The sequence below is a fragment of the Lutra lutra genome, chromosome 4, assembly GCF_902655055.1.
Source record: "Lutra lutra chromosome 4, mLutLut1.2, whole genome shotgun sequence".
In the NCBI taxonomy this organism is placed as follows: Eukaryota; Metazoa; Chordata; class Mammalia; order Carnivora; family Mustelidae; genus Lutra; species Lutra lutra.
In genome coordinates this window covers 122,064,165-122,088,517 of record NC_062281.1, presented here as the reverse complement: position 1 = coordinate 122,088,517, position 24,353 = coordinate 122,064,165, and the positions used below count along the sequence as shown (strand labels likewise).

General features: G+C 38.9%; 1 protein-coding gene and 1 pseudogene across 1 annotated transcript; both read right to left on the bottom strand.

Annotated features, from left to right (window-relative positions):
* Positions 1 to 187: 187 nt before the first annotated feature.
* Positions 188 to 4,287, bottom strand: LOC125097367 (homeobox protein MSX-2-like; annotated as a pseudogene).
* GBP1 (guanylate binding protein 1) lies at positions 3,561 to 19,586 on the bottom strand. Its single transcript, XM_047727779.1, is given in 15 exon segments — positions 3,561 to 5,027; positions 5,599 to 5,783; positions 5,786 to 5,791; positions 6,029 to 6,131; positions 6,919 to 7,131; positions 7,776 to 7,997; positions 7,999 to 8,057; positions 8,944 to 8,985; positions 8,988 to 9,024; positions 9,026 to 9,190; positions 9,992 to 10,190; positions 10,459 to 10,568; positions 11,721 to 11,848; positions 13,368 to 13,576; positions 19,414 to 19,586. Coding segments are annotated over 14 exon segments (1,776 nt in total). The 5' UTR covers positions 13,558 to 13,576; positions 19,414 to 19,586; the 3' UTR covers positions 3,561 to 4,910.
* Between the last annotated feature and the right edge of the window lie 4,767 nt (positions 19,587 to 24,353).

Genomic DNA, 24,353 nt, shown 5'->3' with positions numbered 1-24,353 from the left:
ATGTTAAAAGATATATAAGTTTTTCTAATAAGTTTAGCACATACAATAGGTACCAGAGAAAGCATGATTTTTTTTTCTTTCTGAATCTGTTCATTGCTCAGGAATATTTAGCATATAGGTAATAGTTACTATATATATATATATATTTTAAGCAGAGAATTAACTATACTCCCTGCCCCCCAATCACCTTTGTAATGTGTGCTGACTGACTTGTGCTCATATTTCACAGAAACCATCAATCCCCCAACATGTTTTAACTTTTTACTAATTATCTGAAATGGAGTTAAGCAACAGCCTTGAGAGGAATTAGGAAGTACTTCCATATCCCATCTTACCCCAGGGTATTCTCGGGATTCTTCTCATCCCCCCTTTTATTGATCTTACAAAAAAAAAAAAAAAAGTTAAGACTTTAACAATCTGTAACAATGCGGACAGAGGGGAAAATATAGGGCCAAATACGGTGGTACCTAATGAGTTTTCTAACCCACTGAGCCACCCAGGAGCCCCGTGAGTTTTTTTTAACGCATGTAAAAACTCAAAAACACGATGTCTCTATTTTGAGGAATCTATTTCCTAAACATCATGCCTAATTCTAACCTTTGTTCTCCATAAACAAAAGTCAATCATCCAATCAAAATCACCAGATGTCAGCAATTTTAGCAAATAGTTGGTCTCTCTTATAAGAAAAGAAAATGGACTTAAGCAGTCTCTTTTAGGAAGGGGATATAGAGAAAAAAGTATACATATGTGCATATAAATTTTGCCTTTCAAAATAAACTGAATTTTTACATCTGCTGTATAAAAATGTCATTATATTTTATTATGTATATATTTATGTATGAAAACCATCAGAGCCAATCTTTGTGAAAAGAGAAGGGGGCTTCTAGAAGATCACACCAAGAAAATGGGGCTTGGTGCCTCCAGCCTAAAGAACAAATTCGAACTATGTCTGTGGCCCTGTGGGTCTAGCCACTTAGGGGTGGCTCCTGCAAGGTTTGCTGAGCAGGAGTACCGGCTTGCTACTGCCTTCTTGGAGAGGGAAGGAGGACCCATTTTAACAAACATCCATCACGGAGTCTACGGAACTGGTCTTTCTTAGGATAGATGGTACATGCCATATCTGACTGGAGTCACATAGAGTCCAATGGCGGGATGAAAAGCACAGATCTATGAAAAGGGTAGGACGCCTTGTATATGGATGCTGCTCACAGGGAAGAAATGATGGGGAAAGGGAGGCTGAAACCAGAGGGCAGGCAGCACAGGTTTGTAGCCATTTTCAGCTTTTCTAGTTCTGCCTCCTGCAGTCTTTTCGCTGTGGCCCGTTGGTACTGGAACCAGATTTTGACCTGGGTCTCTGTGAGGTTTGGAGCCCTGGACAACTCTGCCCTCTGTACAATGGAGAAGTGCTGCTTCCCGCGCAGTTTTCGCTCTGGAGCAAGGAGCTGGGCCTTCGTAAGGGGTATTCGCGGCTACTGATGTGTCTTGTGCTTCTGCAGGGAGCAGGTGGTGGGGCTCCTGTGTCTTGGCCGCGGGGAATATCTGCCAGGTTCCTGCATGCTGGCGGCCTGGTCTCCTGAGTTTTCCGACTTGATGAAGGCAGTCTAAGGGCTTACCCAGCAGCTCAGTGGGGTGAAGGTGGCGAGGGTGGTGGAGGTGGTTTTGCCTGGCTGGCAGTGGGGACACCCCCTTGGGCAGCTTCTTGTCCCATATGAGCTTAAGCGCCTCCAGCTGAAGGGCAGTCTGGAGACCTCCATGTGGCACTCCTCCACCATCCCCTTCGCTCCCCCAGGCCCCGGCCCAGCCTAGCCACCATTGCCTGGGCCTCCTCATCAGACGAAAACAGGTCCTTGCCTTTGACGCAGAAGCCATGACTTCTCTGACCTATGGAGCGGGGGACTCCCGGCCCAGCTGATTTTTGACCTGTGGAGGACAGCTTTCACTGAGGAAGCTCTGCTGTTTTGTCAGGATCTCAGTGTTTTGTGTTGCCTTTCTCTAAATCGGGAGATCTTATACATCCTTTCACTAAACCCACAGAAGGAAAAGTAACATCCTGACATTTAAGCAAGAGAAAATATACTTCTCTGCGTTAAAAAGAATTTTGACAGAAGAACACCATAAGGGTCAGCAAATATCAGTCCTAACGTGGGTAGCTTTGGCAGACTGAAAGCTGAGAGCCTTGAATTACCTTTTTTTTTTGTTATTGTATCACCCAATGACCCAACACTATATCAGTTTTATTTCCTGATTTTTATTTCCTGATTTCCTGGTTTTATTTCCACAGCTGGACTGAGGACCACTATTGAAAGCAACATGCCTCCCTGGGGAGAGAGCTTTATTTTGTTCCGGGAGACAGTATGGAAAAGGCACTAAACCAGACAAATCATTCAATGGCATTAGCTGCTTCCCTGTATTTCTCTCATCTTGTAATATATTGAAACATTGTGTAATACTTTCAAGATCCTAACATACAATTTAATACACATCCCCTTACAAATGTAAGCAATGTAAGGCAGATACATAGAATTTGATCAATGTTTTAATAGAGCAATAATCTGAAAACTATGGCTTGGGGGGGTGCCACCTATTTTTTAAATAAAGGTGTATTGGACACAGCCATGCCCATCCATGTATGTATTGTCTATGACTGCTTTCATACTACATGGCAGAGTTGCACAGCTGAGACAGGAATTACAGAGACCACAATGCCATGAATAATAATTGTCTGGTCTTTTGCAGGAAAGTTAGTCAACCATTTCTATCAAGAATAAAGCCTTATTTTTTGCTGAAAACTGAAAAAAAACCACTATCAGAAATAAAAAGGCTAGTGAAGCACATTTTATTTTCAGCTTGAAAAAAAAATTTTATTAACATATAATGTATTATTAGCCCCAGGGGTACAGGTCTGTGAATCATTAGGCTAACACATTTCATAGCACTCACCATAGCACATATCCTCCCCAATGTCCATAACCCAGCCACTCTATCCCTACACACCTACCCACCCCCCCAGCAACCCTCAGTTTGTTTCCGGAGATTAAGTCTCTTATGGTTTGTCTCCCGATCCCATCTTGTTTCATTTTTTCCTTCCCTACCCCCCACAACCCCCCACCCTCCCTCTCAAATTCCTCATATCAGAGAGATCATATGATAATTGTCTCTGATTGACTTATTTCACTCAGCATAATACCCTCTAGTTCTATTTGTGTTGTTGCAAATGGCAAGATTTCATTTCTGTTAATGGCTGCATATTATTTCACTGCATACACACACACACACACACACACACACACACACACACCACATCTTCTTTATCCATTCATTTGTTGATGGACATCTAAGTTCTTTCCATAGTTTGGCTATTGTGGACATTGCTGCTATAAACATTCGGGTGCACGTGCCCCTTTGGATCACTACATTTGTAGTCCGATTTCTGGGTCATAGGGTAGCTTTATTTTCAACATTTTGAGGAACCTCCATATTGTTTTTCAGAGTGGCTGCACCAGCTTGCATTCCCACCAACAGTGTAGGAGGGTCCCCCTTTCTCTGCATCCTTGGCAACATCTGTTGTTTCCTGACTTATTAATTTTAGCCATTCTGACTAGTGTGAGGTGGTATCTCATTGTGTTTTGATTTGTATTTCCCTGATGTAGAATGATGTTGAAAATAATTTTTAATCATTTTAAGAAACAACCACCTACCTAGGGTTTAGAAAATTAGGATAAATTCTATATACACTATGTAATACCAAGAACACTATTTTGTTGGCCAAAAAATATAAAAAGAAATCTATAATTTCTTTGGGGGAAAATCAGCAAACTTCCAAGTATAGACTGCTAAGAACTGGGAAAATATTGCCTAAATTATACACTATAAACAATCTAATAATTTAGTTCAGTTTTCTAATATATTATCCATCATCATTTAAGGTCCATCTTTGTGAATTATATATTGTTATAAATACACAATGCATAATTGTCATCACGTTACTATGTTCAGCTCAGTGTCAATTACCTAAAATTCTAAAATGTCTCATTGAATTTATAATCTGGGTGAATTGAGCAAGAAAGGAGAGTTTCCTTTTGGCCTGTTTGTTTGTGACCCAACCCTACTCATGCTAATGATTTCTTCCATCTTATGAAAATTCTGTAGAAGTTCTGGGTCTCTATAAAAGGTGGCTTGCTTCAGCTTGTAATCCATCAGGAAGGTTGTCCTTTTCCAGGGCCTAGTGATCACATAACTGCTCAGACTGTGCAGTTGTGACACAGTAGAAAACTGCACACACACCATCTTCACTAAAAAGCTAAGATGGTTGTCCCTGACATTGAAGCCCATTGTACACTTGGCCAAACTGATGCCCCACTTTGTTCTTAAATTTTTACTTAAGATTTGGTTTTTATCCATTTGTCAACTAATGGTCACGCGGAAGAATAAACTGCTCCTGAATGGTACCAGCTGAAATACCTTCTGTGTTGTTAAAGAGGTAAAACTGACCTTTGTTACACAACTTACAATGTTTTTAGGAGGATGGACATGATTTTAATTATAGCACTGCATGTCTTTGCAAATTTATAGTGTTATAAAAATGCAAGACCTAATTATTTTCAAGTGTAATGCTGTATTTACAAATTCAAAAATTACTTAAGCTATGCCTTGGTTAAGGGTGACCAGAGGGGGCGCCTGGGTGGCTCAGTGGGTTAAGCTTCTGCCTTCAGCTCAAGTCATGATCCCAGGGTCCTGAGATTGAGCCCTGCGTTGGGCTTTCTGCTCAGCAGGGAGCCTGCTTCCCACCCCCCTGCCCCCACCGCCTGCCTCTTTGCCTACTTGTGATCTCTCTCTGTCAAATAAATTAAAAGTTTAAAAAAATAAAATAAAAAAAAAGAATGACCATTAAAGCTCTGTTCTTTAAGTCTTCAGCTTATGACGCATACTGTCCTTGGCCTTGCCATGTTCCTCCGGAGATTTTCTATCTCATTATGAAGTTGTTTGCTCTCATTTTGGAATCCTTCCTTTAGTAGTTGGGACTGTTCCTAAAAAGGGAAAAATGGAGACTGAGTATATCAGGTTTCCACATTCATAGATTTTTAAAAGATATTTCATTTCTTTTTGACATTTTCTCTACATATACTTTTCATTAGTTTCTCTTGGGCATCCTGTGATTACATCTGTGATTACATTTCCACTGAGTGGTAAAGACAGTTCAGATATCTTACCCAGCTATGTGACCCTATAAAAGTTATTGGAACTTTTCTGAACTTCTGTTTCTTTTCCCAAGTAATAGAGGCATGGTAGTTCTTGCTTCATATAGTATTAAGCAAGAGATACAAATAACTGATTTTTCAGAAAGTCTAGCAGATAGCAGCCACCACTGATTGAAGGATGTATAGATAAAGGACTAGATGGAACCTAATGCAAATAAAATCTTTTAATAACCAGGCAGAAGCAGGAGCCAGGTCAGGCAGGAAGACAGAAATCGAAAAATACAAGTGGTGCAAGGACCTTCTTCTGGGCATCTTGTTCTCACTGCTACACTAAGATATGATCAGGGACAGTGGAGAGGAAAGAGAAAAACAGAAACCTCAAGGTAATATAATTAAAAACCTGAAGTTTGCAAGCTAGAGTTCTCTTTTGTTCTTCCAGCAACTGGATTCTATCCCTCTCCATCTTCTCAGTTAATTGTTTCACATGTTCCTGATAGCTCCTCTCTTTCTGTTCCATCATCTGCTGATTCTTTATTTGCATTTCCTCCAGTGCTTTTGTTGCAGCCTGTGCAGATTCGGCTTTCCACGTTCCACTGGGAGGAGGAAAAAGAAGAAAAATGTATTGAGAAAGCATGTTGTCCCTTCTTTCCCTGCACACTTACCTGTCCTTGTTGCTGCTCACTGCATATGCCCTACTCAGAAATGACCTCAGCAAGTGAAGGGTATCTTCGTTCTTTTTGCCCAAGTGTAAGGATCACAGGCTTACCCAGCCAAATTATTTAAACTTTGAGAGCTCTAGAGGCTATCTAGCCTCTGGACTGGCTCCTCACCTTCGATCTCCTTTTCCTTTTCTGTGAGAGTCTGGTCCGTCTGCAGAATGGCATCAGTCATAGACTCTTTGGACTTCAAGTATTCCTGAAGAACCTCTTCAGCCTTAGGACCCAGAAAACATGGACTTAGTAATAGGAAATGGCCAGAAACCCTTGTTCCTGATTGTCTTCCCACCATCTTTTCCTCTAGGAATTGCTCCTCTGGGCCCTGATGTGGCTGCTGGTCAAGATTCCTTGCCACAGGTATGGGCACTTGCTCCAGGCTGGCCAATCATAGCACCTACTAAGCAGAATCCTTTATAGGAGACTGATAGAGACACTGGGGAAAAGAGATTCTTTGTTCTTTCAGACTAAGGGCTCTAGTTTTGGAGTTATTGGTGCTGTGGCATCCTTTTGATTGAGTTACTAAAAAAGGAAGCCATCATGGAGAAAGCAGATCAAAGGAAAGGTAGAGGGAGAAGGAAAGACAGAAGTGTGGGGTTAAGGAGAGTGAAGACAGAGAGACAGATGATGGCATTTCTTGAAATCTTGAATCTAGCTGTCCTTAAAGCCAGTTTGTAGCCTAAACTGATGAATTACCATTTTTGTTTAAGTGACCATTACTGGGTTTCTGTCCCTTACAGCATAAAGATCCAGCTATAATAGTGAATTACAGTAACAACTTGGTGGTTAATCTGAAAATTCAATTAATAACTCAGTTATTAATTGAGTGCATTCTTTTGGATGAGCATATAGGACATATGTGGTATAATAGGCTCCCTGTATGTGTTTATCAAACGAAAGTTTGAATGCTGTTGTTCTTGCAACGTGCTCAATTACACTTGGTTATGCTGGTCTTCCAAGGAGGCATGTCAGCAGCTTTCCAGAGTCAGCGGATAAATCTTGGTTACCTGTATCCCCTTCCCAGGTTTCTGAAGGTACTCCGTCTTTAGCTCTTGCATCTTCTTGATAAAGAGACGATATCCTCTTGGTTTAGAATAAACCCCCTGCTTCACAGCTTCTTCTAGAGGACTGAAAATATCCTTAAGTAAATCTGAGCAACGATCTGTTGATGCTTGCTGATTCTGTTTACAAAAGTCATCTCGCTTCTTTTCTAGTTGGGCCTTTAATTTAAAAATGAGAAGTAAAAAGAGTAACAGGGAAAAGATGTTAGCTTGACCTTGGAGATTTTGGAAAGGCATCTCAAGAACAAGTCTATGACCCTAGAAAAAGTTATAGGCACTTCAACAGGATCATATCCTTCTTCTTGCTCCTGACTCTTACTAAAGTCTTTTTTCCTTGGAGGTGAAGTTCAGAGCAGAGATTGCTGGCTTTTTTTTTTTTTTTTTTTTTGCTACACCTTTAAGAGGTAGACTTCTGCTTGTCAAATTAGACCAGTGATTACATAGAATAAATGTGGCTCAACATAAGCCTGCATATGATAATCAGGACTACAGTTTTCTTTGTCTTTGATTAGGATATCAAACCAGTCTGATAACAGTGGGCATTTGAATAGAAGCTCTGATTGTTACCTATATACATTTAGTTAAATTTTGAGGAAGATTATTATTTATGAAAGAAAATTGTTTCAAAACTTTGAGTTTATCATAACAAACTTTGTTCTTCTTTTTATGATAATAACAAATAGTGGTTATCACCATTCTAAAGTCTAGTAGACATTCCCTCTCTCAAAATAAATGCCCATTTCATTTTCTGGTAGTACTTTGTTTTCCAAGCCCTAATCCATATAAACTTGAGAAAAAATTACCCCTAAGTCCTTTTGAAATAAATGGTCTACATCTTTGAAGGAACTATTCATGAAGAGTTCGATGGCCTCTTTCTCACACGCCTGGTGCAGGTCCAGCAGCTCCTGGAGGGTTTCTGTGGGCAGCTGCACCCTCTGGCTCATCTCCTGGTCATAGTGGGCAATAGCCTTTTGCACTGCAGCTGCATTCTCAATCTGGGCCAAGGCCAGAACTGCATTCTCCATTGCAGGGCAGATCTCCACTACTGATGGCATTGACATAGGTCAACACCAGGTTCTCTAGACCTACAAATGAGAACAAATGAGAATACTTGTTGCTGGTGGGATGAGGGAAACATTCTATTCTGTATAATTCTGATCACGTCTATTACTATTCATTTGCCTCACAGCATCAACGTCCCTCAGGAAGCTTGCTTCCTTCCAACATCCAGCTGGAAGCTTCCTGGAAATGCAGATTCTCATCCCCAGATCAACTTAATTAGATCCTCCTCTCTGGCAAGAGGCCCAGGTGATATGTATACACATGAAAGGTCAAGAATCTCTATTATAGTAACATATGCCTATGTTTTTTGAGTGTTTGCATCCACTTTACCCCCCCAAACATCATTAGGGACAAGAACCATACCCTCTCTCATTTAAGTCTCTGTCATCAGCCCTGGTCTGTGGTAAGCATTTGATCAATATTGTAGAACAAATCAAAAGGAGTTTTGTTTGTTCTAGCATAGTGTTGTCCAAGAGAAATTCTGGACGATGGAAGTGTTTTATGTGTATTGTACAGTATGGTATCCAACTGCTAGCCCCATGTAGGTATGTATGGGCCTTTGAAATATCACTGTATAATTGGAATTTTAAGTTTTCCTTAATTTTAATTAATTTACACTTAAATTGAGAGAGCTACACTTGTATAGTGGCTACCATATTGGGGCAATGCAGGTCAAATTAACTAGGATAAATTTAAGAAATAGAGCTTTTTTCTCCTTTGGCCTCACCCATCTTTTCTCACCCAAGGGAATTTGGCTAGTAAAATCTATTGGAAATGTTGGTTGGTCATCTAGAATTTAAATGGTAATAACAGTAGGATTTGCATTTTTTCAAAGCTGAAACTGTGTGGGTATAATTCTACCCTCCTTAGTCTTAACAATGAAAGAAAAAGACTAGGAAGAGGACTCACGAGGTCCATTGACTTTGATGCCTCCTGAAAGAGTTTTAGTTTGGAATTGCTAAAGATGTAGGAACAGAAGACTGCAGTTTGTTTGCACAAATTCAGAATCCAGCTCATTATCATGCAATGTCTCAAGCTGGCCTAGCTTCTTCTTCCTGTGAGTGGGCCGATCAAAGATAAAGCAATTTCTTGTTGGGGAAAAAACTTCCGGATACAGAGACGGGGGCAGATTAAAATTTTGGTCACTTTCAGTGGTTACCTGCAGGAAGATAAAAAACGAATTTCCCAAATATAGAGGCTTGCAAACCTTTTTCTGTGAACAGCCAAACAGTAAATATTTTAGGCTTTTCAAAACAGGTGGTCTCTTTTCCAAGTACACAATCCTGCTGTTGCAGCATGAAAGCAGCCATAAGCAATCTATAAATGAATGCTATAGCATTATTCCAATAAACCTTATGTACAAAGATAGGCTGGCAGGCTGGATTGGCCATCATTTGCCAACCCTTGGACTGGAACACTGTTCAGGCCTTAACTATTTTTCTTCCAATCAAGGCTATTCTATTCCATATTCCATAGCTAATTGCAAGCCCTAAACAAGGAAATAAAATCAATCTAATAATAGCACAGGAAAAGATGAAAGAAAAATAATTATTCTTAGAAAAGAGGAGACTATAATTTAAAATCAAATTTATTAAATTCATGTATCAAATAAACAATAATTCTTTTTTTTAAAGATTTTTATTTATTTATTTGACAGAGAGAGATCACAAGTAGATGGAGAGGCAGGCAGAGAGAGAGAGAGGGAAGCAGGCACCCTGCTGAGCAGAGAGCCCGATGTGGGGCTCGATCCCAGGACCCTGAGATCATGACCTGAGCCGAAGGCAGCGGCTTAATCCACTGAGCCACCCAGGCGCCCCTAAATAAACAATAATTCTTAGTTATAGCTAGCTACAAATAAATAGAAAACTATAAATGTAAGAAAACTGTAAATGGAATGCTGAACATGATAGTTTCTTGTGTTTTGTTATCCCCTTTGAATTATAAATCCCTGCCATTTACCTCGTTTAAGCTTGAGTGAATTCTCCAGGTACTCATCTGCTGTGATGGGTAGTCCATTTACTTCCAAATCTAAGGAAAAATCCCTCAGTGTCCATACAAAATCTGGAAAGAAGCTCATAAAGTCAGCTGAATCTTCAATCCCATTGGCATTACGGGAGGATTTTGCCCTGATTCGATCTGACAGCTCTGTCACATAGCTGAGTAGCAAACTAAGGAAAACTAGCAGAAAAGAACAGTGTCCTCCATCTCACATTAGTTCCATATATTTAAAACCTTCATTTCACCCTTGTTTTTAACCCGGGTCAATTCTTCAATGGGTACATTGGATCTTTCTCTTACCCTTGAATTATTTCTTATGTTTTCTCTTTTTGTGCTTGATTCACCAGGATTCAACAGCCAAGCAGCTGGTTTTTAAATAGGTCTCCCCTCCTACTTTGGTGCTATTTTGAACAGCAAAAAGGATACTGTAGTTGGTCCATGGCCTGCTGGTTGATGGTTCCCATGCTGTTGTACACAAAGGTGCTGCTCAGGAGTATTGCTAGGGCAAAGATCCAGGAGTCATTCTGGTTATTACCCTGGAAATCAGAACACATTTGGGCTGAGATGCTGAGATTATGTTTCATTCTCCTGGTACTTTGCAGATCAGCAGCAGTAAAAGGATGCTCATTTAATTAGAGGGTCATTGTGCTTGTTTGTTTGTTTGTTTTAGTTTAGTTTGGTTTGCTTTGGTTTGGTTAATGACCTATATGAGAAAACCAAATCCAAACAAATATGTGAGTGGGACTTCAGTTTTGGGTCATTTTATAATTAGTATTTTAGTGTTCATTGATTCTCACTAGGTCCTCTTATGATCATTGACAGATAATTACGAAACAAATAATCAAGATTGGTGGGCATGCTAAGGCTTTAAATATAACTTAAGTTTAAAGTTTTCTTTTCCTTTTTATAACAAAGTTGACTTATATAAGAGTAATAATATGTGTAGCCTACTTCATTGAGCAATTATTAGGCACTTAACATTTCCATTACTTACCTTATTCAAAATAATACTATGAGGCAAATATAGATCTATAGATAGGCAAAAATCTGTTTTATAGATTTAGAGAAACTGAGGTCAAAATAGGTCAAATAACTTGCCAACACCACTGAGTTAGTGACAGGGCTTATATTTAAACACAGGGTATGGGACTTCAGAACCTAAATTCTTTTTTTTTTTTTAAGATTTTATTTATTTATTTGAGAGAGAGCAAGAGTGAGAGACATCACAGAGGGAGAGGGATGGGGAGAAGTAGACTTGCTACTGAGCAGGCAGCCTGATGTGGGGCTTGATCCCAGGACCCCTGGATCATGACCTGAGCCAAAGGTAGACTTTGAGCCACCTGAGCCAACTGAGTCACCCAAGAGCCTCAGAACCTAAATTCTAACTAAAGTTCTCTGCAGGATTGAACTCATGACATTGATTTTATTTGTACTACTTTTATGTATCTTGGTTAACTGACTTAGCATATAGGCTGTTGTTAATAATTAGAATACTACCCACTGACTACTATGATTTTCTTGGATTCTGCCTTCTGAATGTTTTCCTGACCTCTGGTTGCTAAACTTGGTCTCAGGGCACATAAACAGAAATGAAAAAACATATTTAAATGAAAGCTTTTATTAAAAAAATAAATACTGTAGAGAATATTATTAGGTTCTTATGCCAAAATGAAATCCTTAATCCTTACCTTCTCTACATCTCCCAGGCCCTCAGTGTCCAGAAGAACTAACGTGTGGTTTGGCTTCTTGGGATGAGGCACACACCATATCCAGATTCCTTTCGTATGGGACTGCACTGTGGAGCCCAGAGAAAAGCCTATGAAGGGGAGTGGGGATAAGAGGGGGTAGAGTTTTAATAGCGGATGGATCTAGAAGTCCCACAATGCAACACAAAAAACAACCTTGGTTAAAAAATGAGCAAAGCCCAGGAATAAATCCCACTTGGTTGTGGTGAATAGTCCCTAAGAGATGCTGAGCTCTAGGAAACCAACTGAGGGTTGTTGGAGGGTAGGGGCAAAGAATAAATGGGTGATGGGCATTAAGGAAGACACTTGATGTAATGAGCACTGGGTGTTATACGCAACTGATGAATCACTAAATTCCACCTCTGAAAGTGATAAAAAATTTTTTTCTAAATGAGCACAGGACTTGAATAGACATTTCTCCAAAGAAAATATACAAATGACCAGTAAACAAATGAAAAGATGCTCAACATCACTATTCATTAAGGAAATAACAAATGAAAACCACAATGAGATACTACTTCACACTCATTAGGATGGCCACTACCAAAAAGCCAGAAAGTAGTAAGTATTGGGGAGGACGTGGGGATAATAGAAACCTTGTGTTTTTCTGGTGGGAATATAAAATGGTGCAGTTACTTTGGAAAACAATATGATGATTTCTTAAAAAAATTAAACATACTACCATGTGATTCAGCAATCCCACTTCTGGGTATATACCCCCCAAAAGTGAAAATAGGCACTTGAAGAGATATTTGTACCCTCATGTTTTTAGTGGCATTATTCATTATAGCCAAAAATGGAAGCAACCCAAGGATCCTTCAGCAGATGAATGGAGAAACAAATTGGTATGCCCATAGAGTTGTTCAGCCATAAAAAGGAAGAGAATTCTGACATATGGTACAACACTGATGAACTTTGAAGATATTATGCTAAGTGAAATAAGCAAATTACAAAAGGAGAAATAATGTCTGATTCCTCTTAAATAAGATTCCTAGAGCAAGTGTCATAGAGACAGAATATAGAACGGTAGCTACCAAGGGGTGGGAAGTTATTGTTTAATGGGTACAGAGTTTCTGCTAGGGAAGATGAAAAAGTTATGATGACAGATGATGGCAATGATTGCATAACAGTGTGAACTTAACTTAATGCCACAGAACTGTATGTACACTTAAAAATTGTTACAATGGTAAATTTTATGTTATGTTTATTTTACAACAGTTAAAAAAAACAGCCAATACAGACCTAAACATTCCACTTAATAATCAGTGGAAAGTTGCTTTTACTGCATAAACATTTCAGCAAATGTCTTGTAGTTTATTATTTTGTACACTAATTATTTTTGTTACTGCATTATTAGTCTTTCTAGGAAAGGAACAATTTATGCTTTTAAAAGGGGATACAAAGGCAAAGTGGGAAGTGAGATGAACTGCCTTTTATACACCATAGTGAAAATAAGAGCATAACTGTGGGCTGAAAGGTAACTTTCAATATTCTTCTGCATCTCTGACTTCCTCTTCTTGCATCATTGCACTCAATGGTGGCAGAGGGTGGACAGAAAGGACTTGGCAGAGCTTTGTTGGTGCCACTCACCCTTGTTCTTCCCAGCCAGCTTGTTCATCAGGTAGGATTTGCCTGTGCGGTAGAGGCCCACAATAGCTACCACAACAAGAGGATTCTTATGGGCTGACAGGATCTTCAGAGCTTCCTGATTAGCCACCAGTTGCTCTCCAGTGTTCTCAATGAGGCACATGGGGGCTGGCATCACCATTTCTGAGGCCATGTTCAGAGTGTTCCTTAGTCTGCAAGAGAAAAGATGGGATGAAATAAAACTTCCAGTATAAGTAGATCAAATAATTCACCAGGTTATTTTACATTCAGAAGGTAGAGTCCCCAAATGTCCAAAAGTTTGATGTCAGCATTGAGATAGATGAGGGTAATATCTGTATCATTTTAGGAAGTGGCAGAAGGATTGTCAAAGTAGTCCACTGAAAAAATACTGGTATGACAGTATCTTAGGAACATTCAGCCTCCCTCATAAAAATATTGTTCACTTAGTTCACTATAGAAAACTTTCTTTTTGGATTTGCATTAAAAAATTTAGAGTAAACTTTAAGTGTAAAATAGAATAGAATTTAGAAAGATTTATTTTACTTCCTGGTTATATGTAAAAAATTCAATGTTGATGTATTCATTACTTCTTACTGCGAATAAAGACTTTCATACATCATTTCATGTATACCCTTTGAACAGTTCCCAGAGATTTTTAAGTATTTTTTCCCCCCTAGTTATTCTTATTTGGCTGTAATGATGGTCCACAGAGCTGCTCACACTGCCATTCCAAAAGTGGAACCAATATAACCTACTTTTGCAAATTTTATAAAAACATATGCCCATGTGAGACACATAAGTAGAGACCCATCCAAAGCCTTGGTGTGGGTTGTGTAAGCAAGGGGCCTTTAAACTTAAACTTCATTACCTTCACAAGTAAATTAGCCTCCAGCTACATGACAGCACAAGTGCACAACTGGAAATACTTAATGTGGCTAAAAATTATGTGTATAGACATATACATATATACACATAAATATACATATATATGTGTGTGTGTGTATACATATATAAGTAAGGGAACAAAAGACTGAAATAAGGATTAAATGATCAGGAGGCAGAGAAGCCTGGAAAGATTGCAGAATAGGAGGATCCTAAGCTCACCTCATCCCATGGACATACCTAGTAACAGCTACATCAGTGTAATTACCCAAAAATGAAGCAAAGACTGGTAGAGAAGACTGTCAACAGTTAATCGCAGATATGAGACCACATCGAAAATAATAGCAAGGGTAAAGTCTGGTTGGAAATGAAACTAACATGCAAGACTAACCACAAGCACGAGGAATACCACAAGTACAGAGAATGGAGAGGAACAGACCCCAAACCAGTCACCCCAGACATGGGGGACCTGCACTGGGAATACACTCCCCATTACATCTGGCTTTGAAAACTAGAGTGGATTTACTTTTTGAGTTTTTATAGTCAGTGGTGCTTAACATTGGGAACTTTATTTTTTTTAAAGATTTTATTTATTTATTTGAGAAAGAGAGTATAAACAAGGAGAGAGGCAGAGAGAGAGGGAGAAGCAGATTCCCAGCTAAGCTGAAAGCCCGACATGGGGCTTCATCCCAGGACTTGGAGATCATAACCTGGACTGAATGGAGATGCTTAACCATCTGAGCCACCCAGGCACCCCTTAAGATTTTACTTACTTGTTTGAGAAAGAGAGAAAGCACAAGTCAGGAGATGGGCAGGGGAAGAGGGAAAGCAGACTCTCTGCTGGGCATGGAGCCTGATGTGGGGCTTGATCTCAGGACTCTGGGATCATAACCTGAACTGAAGGCAGACACATAACAGACTAAACCAACCAGGCACCTAACATCAAGAACTTTAAAAGACTTGGCTCTGAGAGAGCCTGGAGGGTGATGGAAAAGTGAGTACCCACCCTTAAAGAGCCTGCATAAAAAACAACCCCAGTAAGACACAGCACAGAGGCAACAGTTTGAAAGGCAACTGGGGTATATGAGGAGATTTATTTACTAACCTCAGAATGTGCACAGGAGGGGCAAGGATCTTTGGGAGACTTCTCCAAGAACAAAAGAACTGGTGGATGCCATTTCTCTCTCTCAACCCCAGCCTAGATATGCAGACACCTGTGGTAACTAGTGTGAACATTCACCATCTAATTTCCTAACACCACATACCCTGTTCTCCTGCAGATCCCCCTATCCAACCTACCCCACTCAGGAGGAGTTCCTCCAAAGTGCTTTGGCCTGGTCTCATCTTTCAAGTAGCTCTGATAGTTGTCAGCACCACTCCAAAGTGTCTGAAGATAACCATACACGCACCAGTTTAACTGCAGCCTCAATGGTCTGATCTGACTGCTGGTTCTGCCCACCAAGAAAAACCTCACAAGTGTCTGCACAGAGCTCCCTGTAGTTTGGAGTCACAACAACCCCAACAGATAGACTGGGAGTCAGACATTTGATCTGACTGCAGTTCCTTCCCACCAATGAAAGCCTCTCAGAGGACAATGCAGAAAAAGCACCCTGCAGTTCTGTGCAACCACATTTCCTGCAAATGGGCTCAGGGCAGCTATCTGGTCTGACCTAACTATAAGCGCAAGGCTGCCCCAGACTGGTCCCTGAACAGACAGAGACCAAATCCTTCTCACAACAGGCAAAGAAGTCCATTGCAAAGAGCTGAGGCCACTACTTTCAAGATCAGGAGATATAGCTGACTTTGCTAATACATAAAAACAAACACAGAGGGTTAGACAAAATGAGGAGGCAAAGGAATATGTTCTAGATAGAAAGAACAAGACAAAACCACAGTAAAAGCTAAATGAAATGGAGATAAGAAATGTCTGATAGAGAATTCAAAATAATGATGATAAAGATACCTATTGGAGAATGGAGAGTGGAGAATTTCAGTGAGACAAACAAATGGAAAGATATTCCATATTCAATGATTGGGAGAATGGATATTGTGAAAATGTCCATACTACCTAAAGAAATCTACAGATATAATGCAATTTCTATAAAAATACCAATAGCATTTTTTCACAGAACTAGAACAAATAATCCTAACATTTGCATAGAACTACAAACAGCCAAGGCAATTTTGAGAAAAAAGAACAAAACTGGAGGTATCAGAATCTTGGATTTCAAGATATACTATAAAGCTCTAGTAATCAAAACAGTATAGTACTGGTACAAAAGGAGAGACATAGATCAATGGAATAGGCTAGACAGTCTAGAAATAAACTTGTGCTTTTATGGTCAGTTGATCTACAACAAAGGAGGCAGGAATATGCAATGAGAGGGGTGCCTGTGTGGCTCAGTCAATTGAGTGTCCGGCTCTTGAATTTAGTTCAGGTTGTGATCTCGGAGTTGCGGGATTGAGCCCTGCATTGGGCCCCATGCTGAGCATGGAGTCTGCTTGGGATTGTCTCTCTGTCTCTCTCCTTGTTCCTCCCCCTACTCACACACTCTCTTTTTCTTTCTCTTTCTCTCTAAAATAAATAAATAAATCTTTAAAAGAAAAAGAAAATGCAATGGGAAAAAGTTTCTTCAACAAATGGTATTGGGAAAACAGGATAGTACATGCAAAAGAATGAAACTGGACCATTTTCTTATACCAAACACAAAAATAAATTCAAATGGATTAAAGACCTAAAAAATGAGATGTGAAAGCACAAAATTCCTAGGAGAAAACATGGACAATAATTTCTTTGCCATCAGCCTTACAAGCATTTTTCTCCAGAGGCAAGTGGAACAAAAGCACAAATAAACTGCTGGGACTACATCAAAATAAGAAGCTTTTGCACAGTGAAGGAAACCATCAACAAAACAAAAAGTTAACCTATTGAATCAGAGAAGATATTTGCAGATGACATGTCTGATAAGGAGTTAATATCCAAATATATAATGAACTTACATAATTCAACACCAAAAAACTAATAATCCAATTAAAAATGGGCAGAAGACATGATCAGACATTTTTCCAACGAAGACATACAGATGGCAAAAAAACACATGAAAAGATGCTCATAACATCACTCATCATCAGGGAAATGTAAATCAAAACCACAATGTGATATCACATTATACCCGTCAGAATGTTTAAAATAAAAAACTCAAGAAAAAAGTGTTGGCGAGGATATGAAGAAAAGATTCCTGGTGCACTGATGGTGGGAATGCAAACGGGTGAAGCCGCTGTGGAAAACAGTATGGAGGTTCCTCAAAAATTAAAAAATAGAGGGGCACCTGGGTGGCTCAGTGGGTTAAGCCTCTGCCTTTGGCCCAGGTCATGATCTCAGGGTCCTGGGATCAAGCCCTACATCAATCTCTCTGCTCAGCGGGGGGCCTGTTTCCCCCTCTCTCTCTGCCTGCTTCTCTGCCTACTTATGGTCTCTTTCTCTCTGTCAAATAAATAAATAAAAACTTAAAAAAATAGAACTACCATATGATCCAGTAATTCCATTACTGGGTATTTACCCACAGAAAACAAAAATGCTAATTCAAAAATATATATGCAGCTCCATGTTTATTGCAGCATTATTTATGATATGGAAGCAACCCAAGTGTCCAACAGTAGATGAGTAGTTAAAGTGGATAAAGAGGAAGTGGTACATATATATAATAGTATAATTGCCATTATATGTAATACATATTAATAGAATAATAATATGCCTTTAATATGATGAAATACTATTCAGCCATAGAAAATAAGATCTTGTCATTTCCAACAACATGTGTGGATCTATAGAGTATTAGGCTAAGTGAAATAAATCAGTCAGAGAAAGACAAACACCATATGATTTCCCTCATATGTGGAATTAATTTAAGAAACCAAGCAAACAAACAAAGCAAAAAAGAGAAAAACAAGCCAAAAACAGACCCTTAAATATAGAGAAGAAACTGAAGGTTGCCAGAGGTGAGGTGGGTGGGGGTTTGGGTGAAATATGTGAAGGGAATTAAGGGTGTGCTTATTGTGATGAGCACTGAGTAATGCACAGAATTGTTGAATCATTATATTGTATATATGAAACTAAAAAAAAAAAAAGCAGGAGGCAGATCAGGAGAGGTAGAGGGGAAGCTGTTCAAAGAAAATATCTGTATTTTCAGCCATACACTTCTAAGTTTTCTGTTCTGTTTTCTCTTCCATTTGGTGGAGAAGGAAAGGCAGGAAGAGAAGGTGAAGGGGAGAGGGAGAAGAATGAGAGATGAGGGGAAAGGAGGAAGAGAAACGGAGAGGGAGAGGGAGCTGTCAGACAAGGGGATGATGAATAAAGCTCATGCCAAGCCAAAGAATTCAGGGCAGGAGTTTCCAGAAGTCAAGGTTGGAACTGCTTGAGGGCACGGAGAGGTCAAGGCAAACAAAGATGTTGCCTTCAGTGATGCACCACAGTAGATTCTTTACAGAGGAAGCGTTTAGTAAAACAGGGCTGCAGATACTATTTGTAAGGGGTAAGAAATAAGTTGGTACCAAGACATTGGATCTACTGAACCTGGATTATTTCTAAAGGAAGAAAAATACACTATGAAATAAAGTTCAAGTATGTGATTAAAAAGTACCGTGTTTTCATAAATCTCATCTTTCACTCTGGGTTTCAGTTTTTTCTTTCTCTGTCTTTAACAGTGTCATTGGCTGTTTAGCACCTCTTTTACTACTCTAATGTAACCTATTTCAGTTGCCTTTTAGTTTCTTATTTGTAGTCAGATGGGTACCTAGCAAGTTCCATCAAAGACAATGACACTTTAAAAGAAAAGAGAAAGAAATCCTAATGCATTTCAAACTTCATTTAGGCCCATGTCTGCTGGTGCCTAATTCTGCAGAAGCACAGTGCAGAATAGGTAGGAACCTGCTACCACCAGGTAACACCAGTATGTCACCATCTGACCTGGTAGCCACAGCAGGTTCACCTGCAGCCTGTCCCGATGCTGGTCACCTTTGAAGAAAACCGCCCCTTATGAATCCCTTCCCATCTCTGCCCCAACCTTATCATGAGTTCCATTTCCCAGAGCAGAGCTTCTTTAAAGCTGAAGAGAAAGCTGCTTTGAAGAGAAAGTGGAGTTCTTACCTCTTTTTTTTTCCTTCTCAGTTAGGTAGAGTGGTTTCTGTTACTTCTCTGTCTCTCACTGGATCGTGGATCTTTTATTTCCCCTGTCCAACGTCATTGGACTTTCCAGATTTCCTTTAAAGACAGAACAGAAGTAAAGCAACCACTGTAACAGACTTTATAGTAACACGAAAATGAAAGCACTAAACACAAAACAATGAACTCAATGACCATAAAAGGAATTTCTGGAAGCTGAGTCAATGGGAGGGTAGATGAGCTTAACATAATTTCTCAATCGGAAACTTCACATTCCTTTGAAAGAAGAGATTTTAGAGAATATTTGCTGATTTAAAGAAATGTCTATCAGATATTTAAATATAATGAAATGGATCTCAGACTTGGGGTTCAGTTTGAGAAACCCAGAATGAGGAACCAATCACATAAATTTTTAGGTCTAATTTCCTTAAGTAATGAACACAGTTACAGTAGACCTGGCTTCTCGTTTATACATACAGTAAGCGAAGAAAAGGACATGCCTCACACTCACAACACCCAGCATCTGCCCTAATCCCCAGTGCACAGTTAGGAAGTGTCTCCATATATTGCACACATGTTCCAGGCTCTATGCCGATTGCTGTACATGGGTTTCATAACTTATATCTCATGCTAAACTTTTCCCCACAATTTTATAGAAGCTGAGGCTCAGAAAGGGTGAATGTCTTAAGCCATATCACAGCACTATAAGTAATCTAAACTGAATCAGTGTTGTCCCCTCTTGTTAAGCTACTTCACTGTGCAGAGATCTGAGTGAATAGCAATAGAAGTAACAGGTTTATCTCTCCTTTTTTATGTGTTACATGTCTAGCTCATTCCTGGTAACAATCATGCTGAATAAGTGACATTGTCTTCATCTTACAGTGAAAAGAAGGAGGCTTGAGAGAGGGTGTATTATATGCCTGTCCATATTCAGTAAGTGAGTCATAAGCATGGGAATCAAACTTTAAACTATTTTTACCTTTAAATTCTGCTTTTCCCTCTTCTTCCCCATTGTTTCTGAAAGGAAGGAATAAGAAAATGAGGAGAAAGAGAGAGGTTTACCAGGTTCTCTGCTGATCCCAGATATTTCTCTATACCTAGAAGCCAGTGTGAGATATTTAACAAATAGAATTGTACGCTTTCTTTTCTTGTCCCTTTTTGCATTAACTTTCCAAATGTCTCTGAGTAAATAGCTCTTCAATTTGTCTAGAAAAGTATGACTTCTCTGGGTATTACCGTTGCTGGTATACACCCAGTTTCTTCCTGCCTTAACGGACTGGAAACGGCAATTTTGCAGATGTGAAACTTTCTTATCCTTGATCTTGGTAAGATTGGTCCCTTTCTAGTCGACTGGTTTCCCATGAGCCCTTTCTCAGTGTCCCATCACATCACCTTGATTTTTTTTCCCTTTATGACTACCTGAAATTCAGGTTCATAAAAGCAGTTAACTCACGTATTCACAGCACCTACAGTAGGGCTTGGCATGGAATGGAAGTTCAATAGCTATTATGTGACTAAATACAAAATGACCCCAACTATGAGAGAAACCCCACACTTTTGCCAATTCTAATATATAAACCTTTTGAAGTATAGAAAAAATAGTAGAATACCTATGTAAAACATTTATTTGTTCACTGGGTGTGGTACAAAAACAATGAATACTGTTATGCTGAAAATAAATTAAAAATGATTAAAAAAAACAAAACATATTTGTTAATTTCATTATATAGTTCTAAAATTCCATATTACATGTATTTGTAATACAGATATATTGTTTCTTACTCATATTTTATAAAATAATTTTATTCAAATACTTCCCATCTTTTAAAAATATTTATCTTCATCATTATTAAAGCTATTTTAAAATCCTTTAACTTATTTCTTTTTTAGAAGCATCATTCTTCAGTCAAATAATTTGAACTATTGAAAATATCTGTGGGACACCTGTGGGCTCAGTCAGTTAAATGTCAAACTCTTGGTTTTGGCTCAAGTCATGATTTTGTAGTCCTAAGATGGAGCCTTTCACTGGGCTCTACGCTGAGCATGGAGCCTGCCTGAGATTCTCCCTCTGTCCCTTCCCCCACTTGTGTGTGTGTGTGCACACATGCTGTCTCTCTAAAAAAATTAAAATAAAAAAAAAATAGCTGCAAGCAGTCCTAAAGTCATACATCAAACAATGGAACATTTATTCAGGAAGATTTCCTACAACTCTGGAAAGAAAAGCTGAGAGTCCATGGTACTTGAGCAAGGACGCACTCCCTCCCCATTCCCAGTTCAGTTTAACAAAAGCTCCACTCATGGCCAGTATGGCAAAAAAGATATGGCTTGCTTTTCCCTCATTTTCCAAGCAGAGATAAGGTATCTCATTTGTAAATGCAGGTCACTGGTATTTCTCATCCCCTCCAACATTGGGTTGCAGAGACTAAATTCCTGGTTAGTGTGACCAGGGACCGGGGGTCTCCCAGTCTCTACCCAGCCCTGCTTTTAGAGTGGAGGTTTTAGCCGGATTTAGCAGGCTGAGAACATCTGGCCTGACCTTCCTCACTCTGGTTCATTTGTAGGGTGGAGTTTCCATGTTTAGGAAAGGCAAGTGAAAAAAACACCAGAGGCTACCATACCTGCCCAGTGGAAGGGCACAGAGATTTTTATCCAAGGACAGAGGCAGTCCATAAACACAGAGCACCGTGAAGCTCTCCCCGGTGGGACTGACTTTATTTAAAATGGAGTGTGGGGGAAGTTCAAGCCTGAGGACTTGAAGAAAATTTATTGCTGCAGATTGACATTTATAAGAAATACTAACAGGAGATTTTCAGGCAGGGAACAAGTGACCCAAGTGGAAAAACTAACACCACCAATGAGGGAATATGTAATTATAAAAGACAAAATAACTGCTTATTATTTCTCTTTTCTTAACTGACTTAAAAAGAAATTATATAAAATAATATGTATATAATTGTATCAGAGGGCCTATAACATATATAAATGTAATATGTTAACAGCAGCACAAAGCAGCTACATGAGTGCAAAGCTTATTGGAATAAAGATATAACACCAGACATTGACTTGAATCCATAGGAATAAATAAAGAGAACCAGAAATTATAAGTAAGAAAGTTAATATAACAAGTCCTATATATTTATTCTTCCTCTTTCAGCTACTTTAAAAGACACACAATTGTATAAATGAATAATTATAACAATGTATAGTTGGACTTGTAATATATGTAGATATATTTAATATATATAAGATTAGTAGCACTAAAAGGGGGAGGAGGGAGTAGGAGTGTAGGAGTAACAATTCTATATCTTGCTGGAGCTAAGTTAGCATAAATTTCAGGCTTAGAGAAGATTTATATCTCTATCTATTTATATCTTTGTTTATATGTGGTTAGCCCTGGAGCAGCCAAAGAAAATAGTCTCAAATCAGTATCTTTTCACCTTAAGTAACTGGTTAAAGAAGAGCAAACTAAAATCCAAAGTGATGGAATGTAGAAAATAATAAAGATTTTTGTAAATGAATGTAATGAAATTAATGAAATAGAGAAAATTAATGAAAGCAAAACTTATCTTTTTTTTTCTTTTTTAAGATTTTGTTTATTTATTTGACAGAGAGAGAAAGAGAGCCAGAGCACACCAGCAGGGGGAGTGGCAGAGGGCGAGGGAGAAGCAGGCTCCCTGCTGAGCAGGAAGCCTATGCAGGGCTTGATCCCAGTCCACTGGGATCAAGACCAGAGCGGAAGGCAATTGTTTAACCAACTGAGCCACTCAGGGGCCCCCTATCTTTGAAAAGATCAACAAAATTGACAAATTTGAAGTCAAACAGGCCAAGAAAAAACATAGAAGACTCAAATTACTAAAATCGGGAATGAAAAGGGGAATATTAATATTGACTTTCAGAAATAAAAAGAATTGTAAGACAATACTATGAACAACTGTATACCAACAAATTGTTTCAAAAATGGACTAGTATCAGGGCACCTGGGTGCCTCAGACGGTTAAGCACCTGACTTTTGATTTTTGCTCAGATCATGATCTCAGGGTTGTGAGATTGAGCCCTGAGTTGGGTTCTGCTTTTGCTTGTCCCTCTCCCTCTGCTTCTGTCCCTGCTCAGTCATGCTCTCTCTCAAATAAATAAATAATCTTTAAAGAAAAGAAAAGAACAATGGACCAGTACCTGGAACGACACAAACTACTTAAACTGTCTCAAGAAGAAATAGCTCATCTGAATGCACCAAAGTACACAAGTAAAGAGATTGAATTGCTGATAACTTGGTAAAAGAAAGAAGAAATTTATCCAATTTGTCAAAAGTTATTTTACCACATGTACTTTCCTCCTCTCTCTGAACTATTTGAGAGTTATAGACACAATGCCTCTTTGCTCCTAAATTGTCCAATGTGTATTTCCTAAAAAAAATAATGCTCTTACAGAAGCTTATTATTTCCTTAGGTCATGTACTTTTTTGGTAGTTGCTGTTGTAAAAAGCTGGAATTCTGCCTCCCACCCCTTTTGGAAGGGACCATTGAATGTCTGAACAGACATTTAGACTGGTTATCGCAAATGTTAAATAGATATGTAGCTATAAGAAATGAGTAGTTGATGCCTCTTATCCATATATCTATCTCCTTTATTATGAAATGATGGAAATTTGAATCAAGACTGTGGCATCTTTTGGTGACATTCTTTGAGCTTTTTAGGTGAGGGATTGGAGTTATTCTGTTGGGACTACTTAGGCCTATATTTGTCCCTGAGCTAATAAACAATATTCAAATTTTAAAAATTATTCAAGCTGTTATGAGATCATAGCTAGCCTATTCCAGAATTAAAAGTTTGTATATGTTGTTGTTAGTGAATAATTTTCACCAGGACAGACAATACTTATGACATGTACTTTCCAAACTGAGAAAAAAAAGAAGCCTCAAAATCTG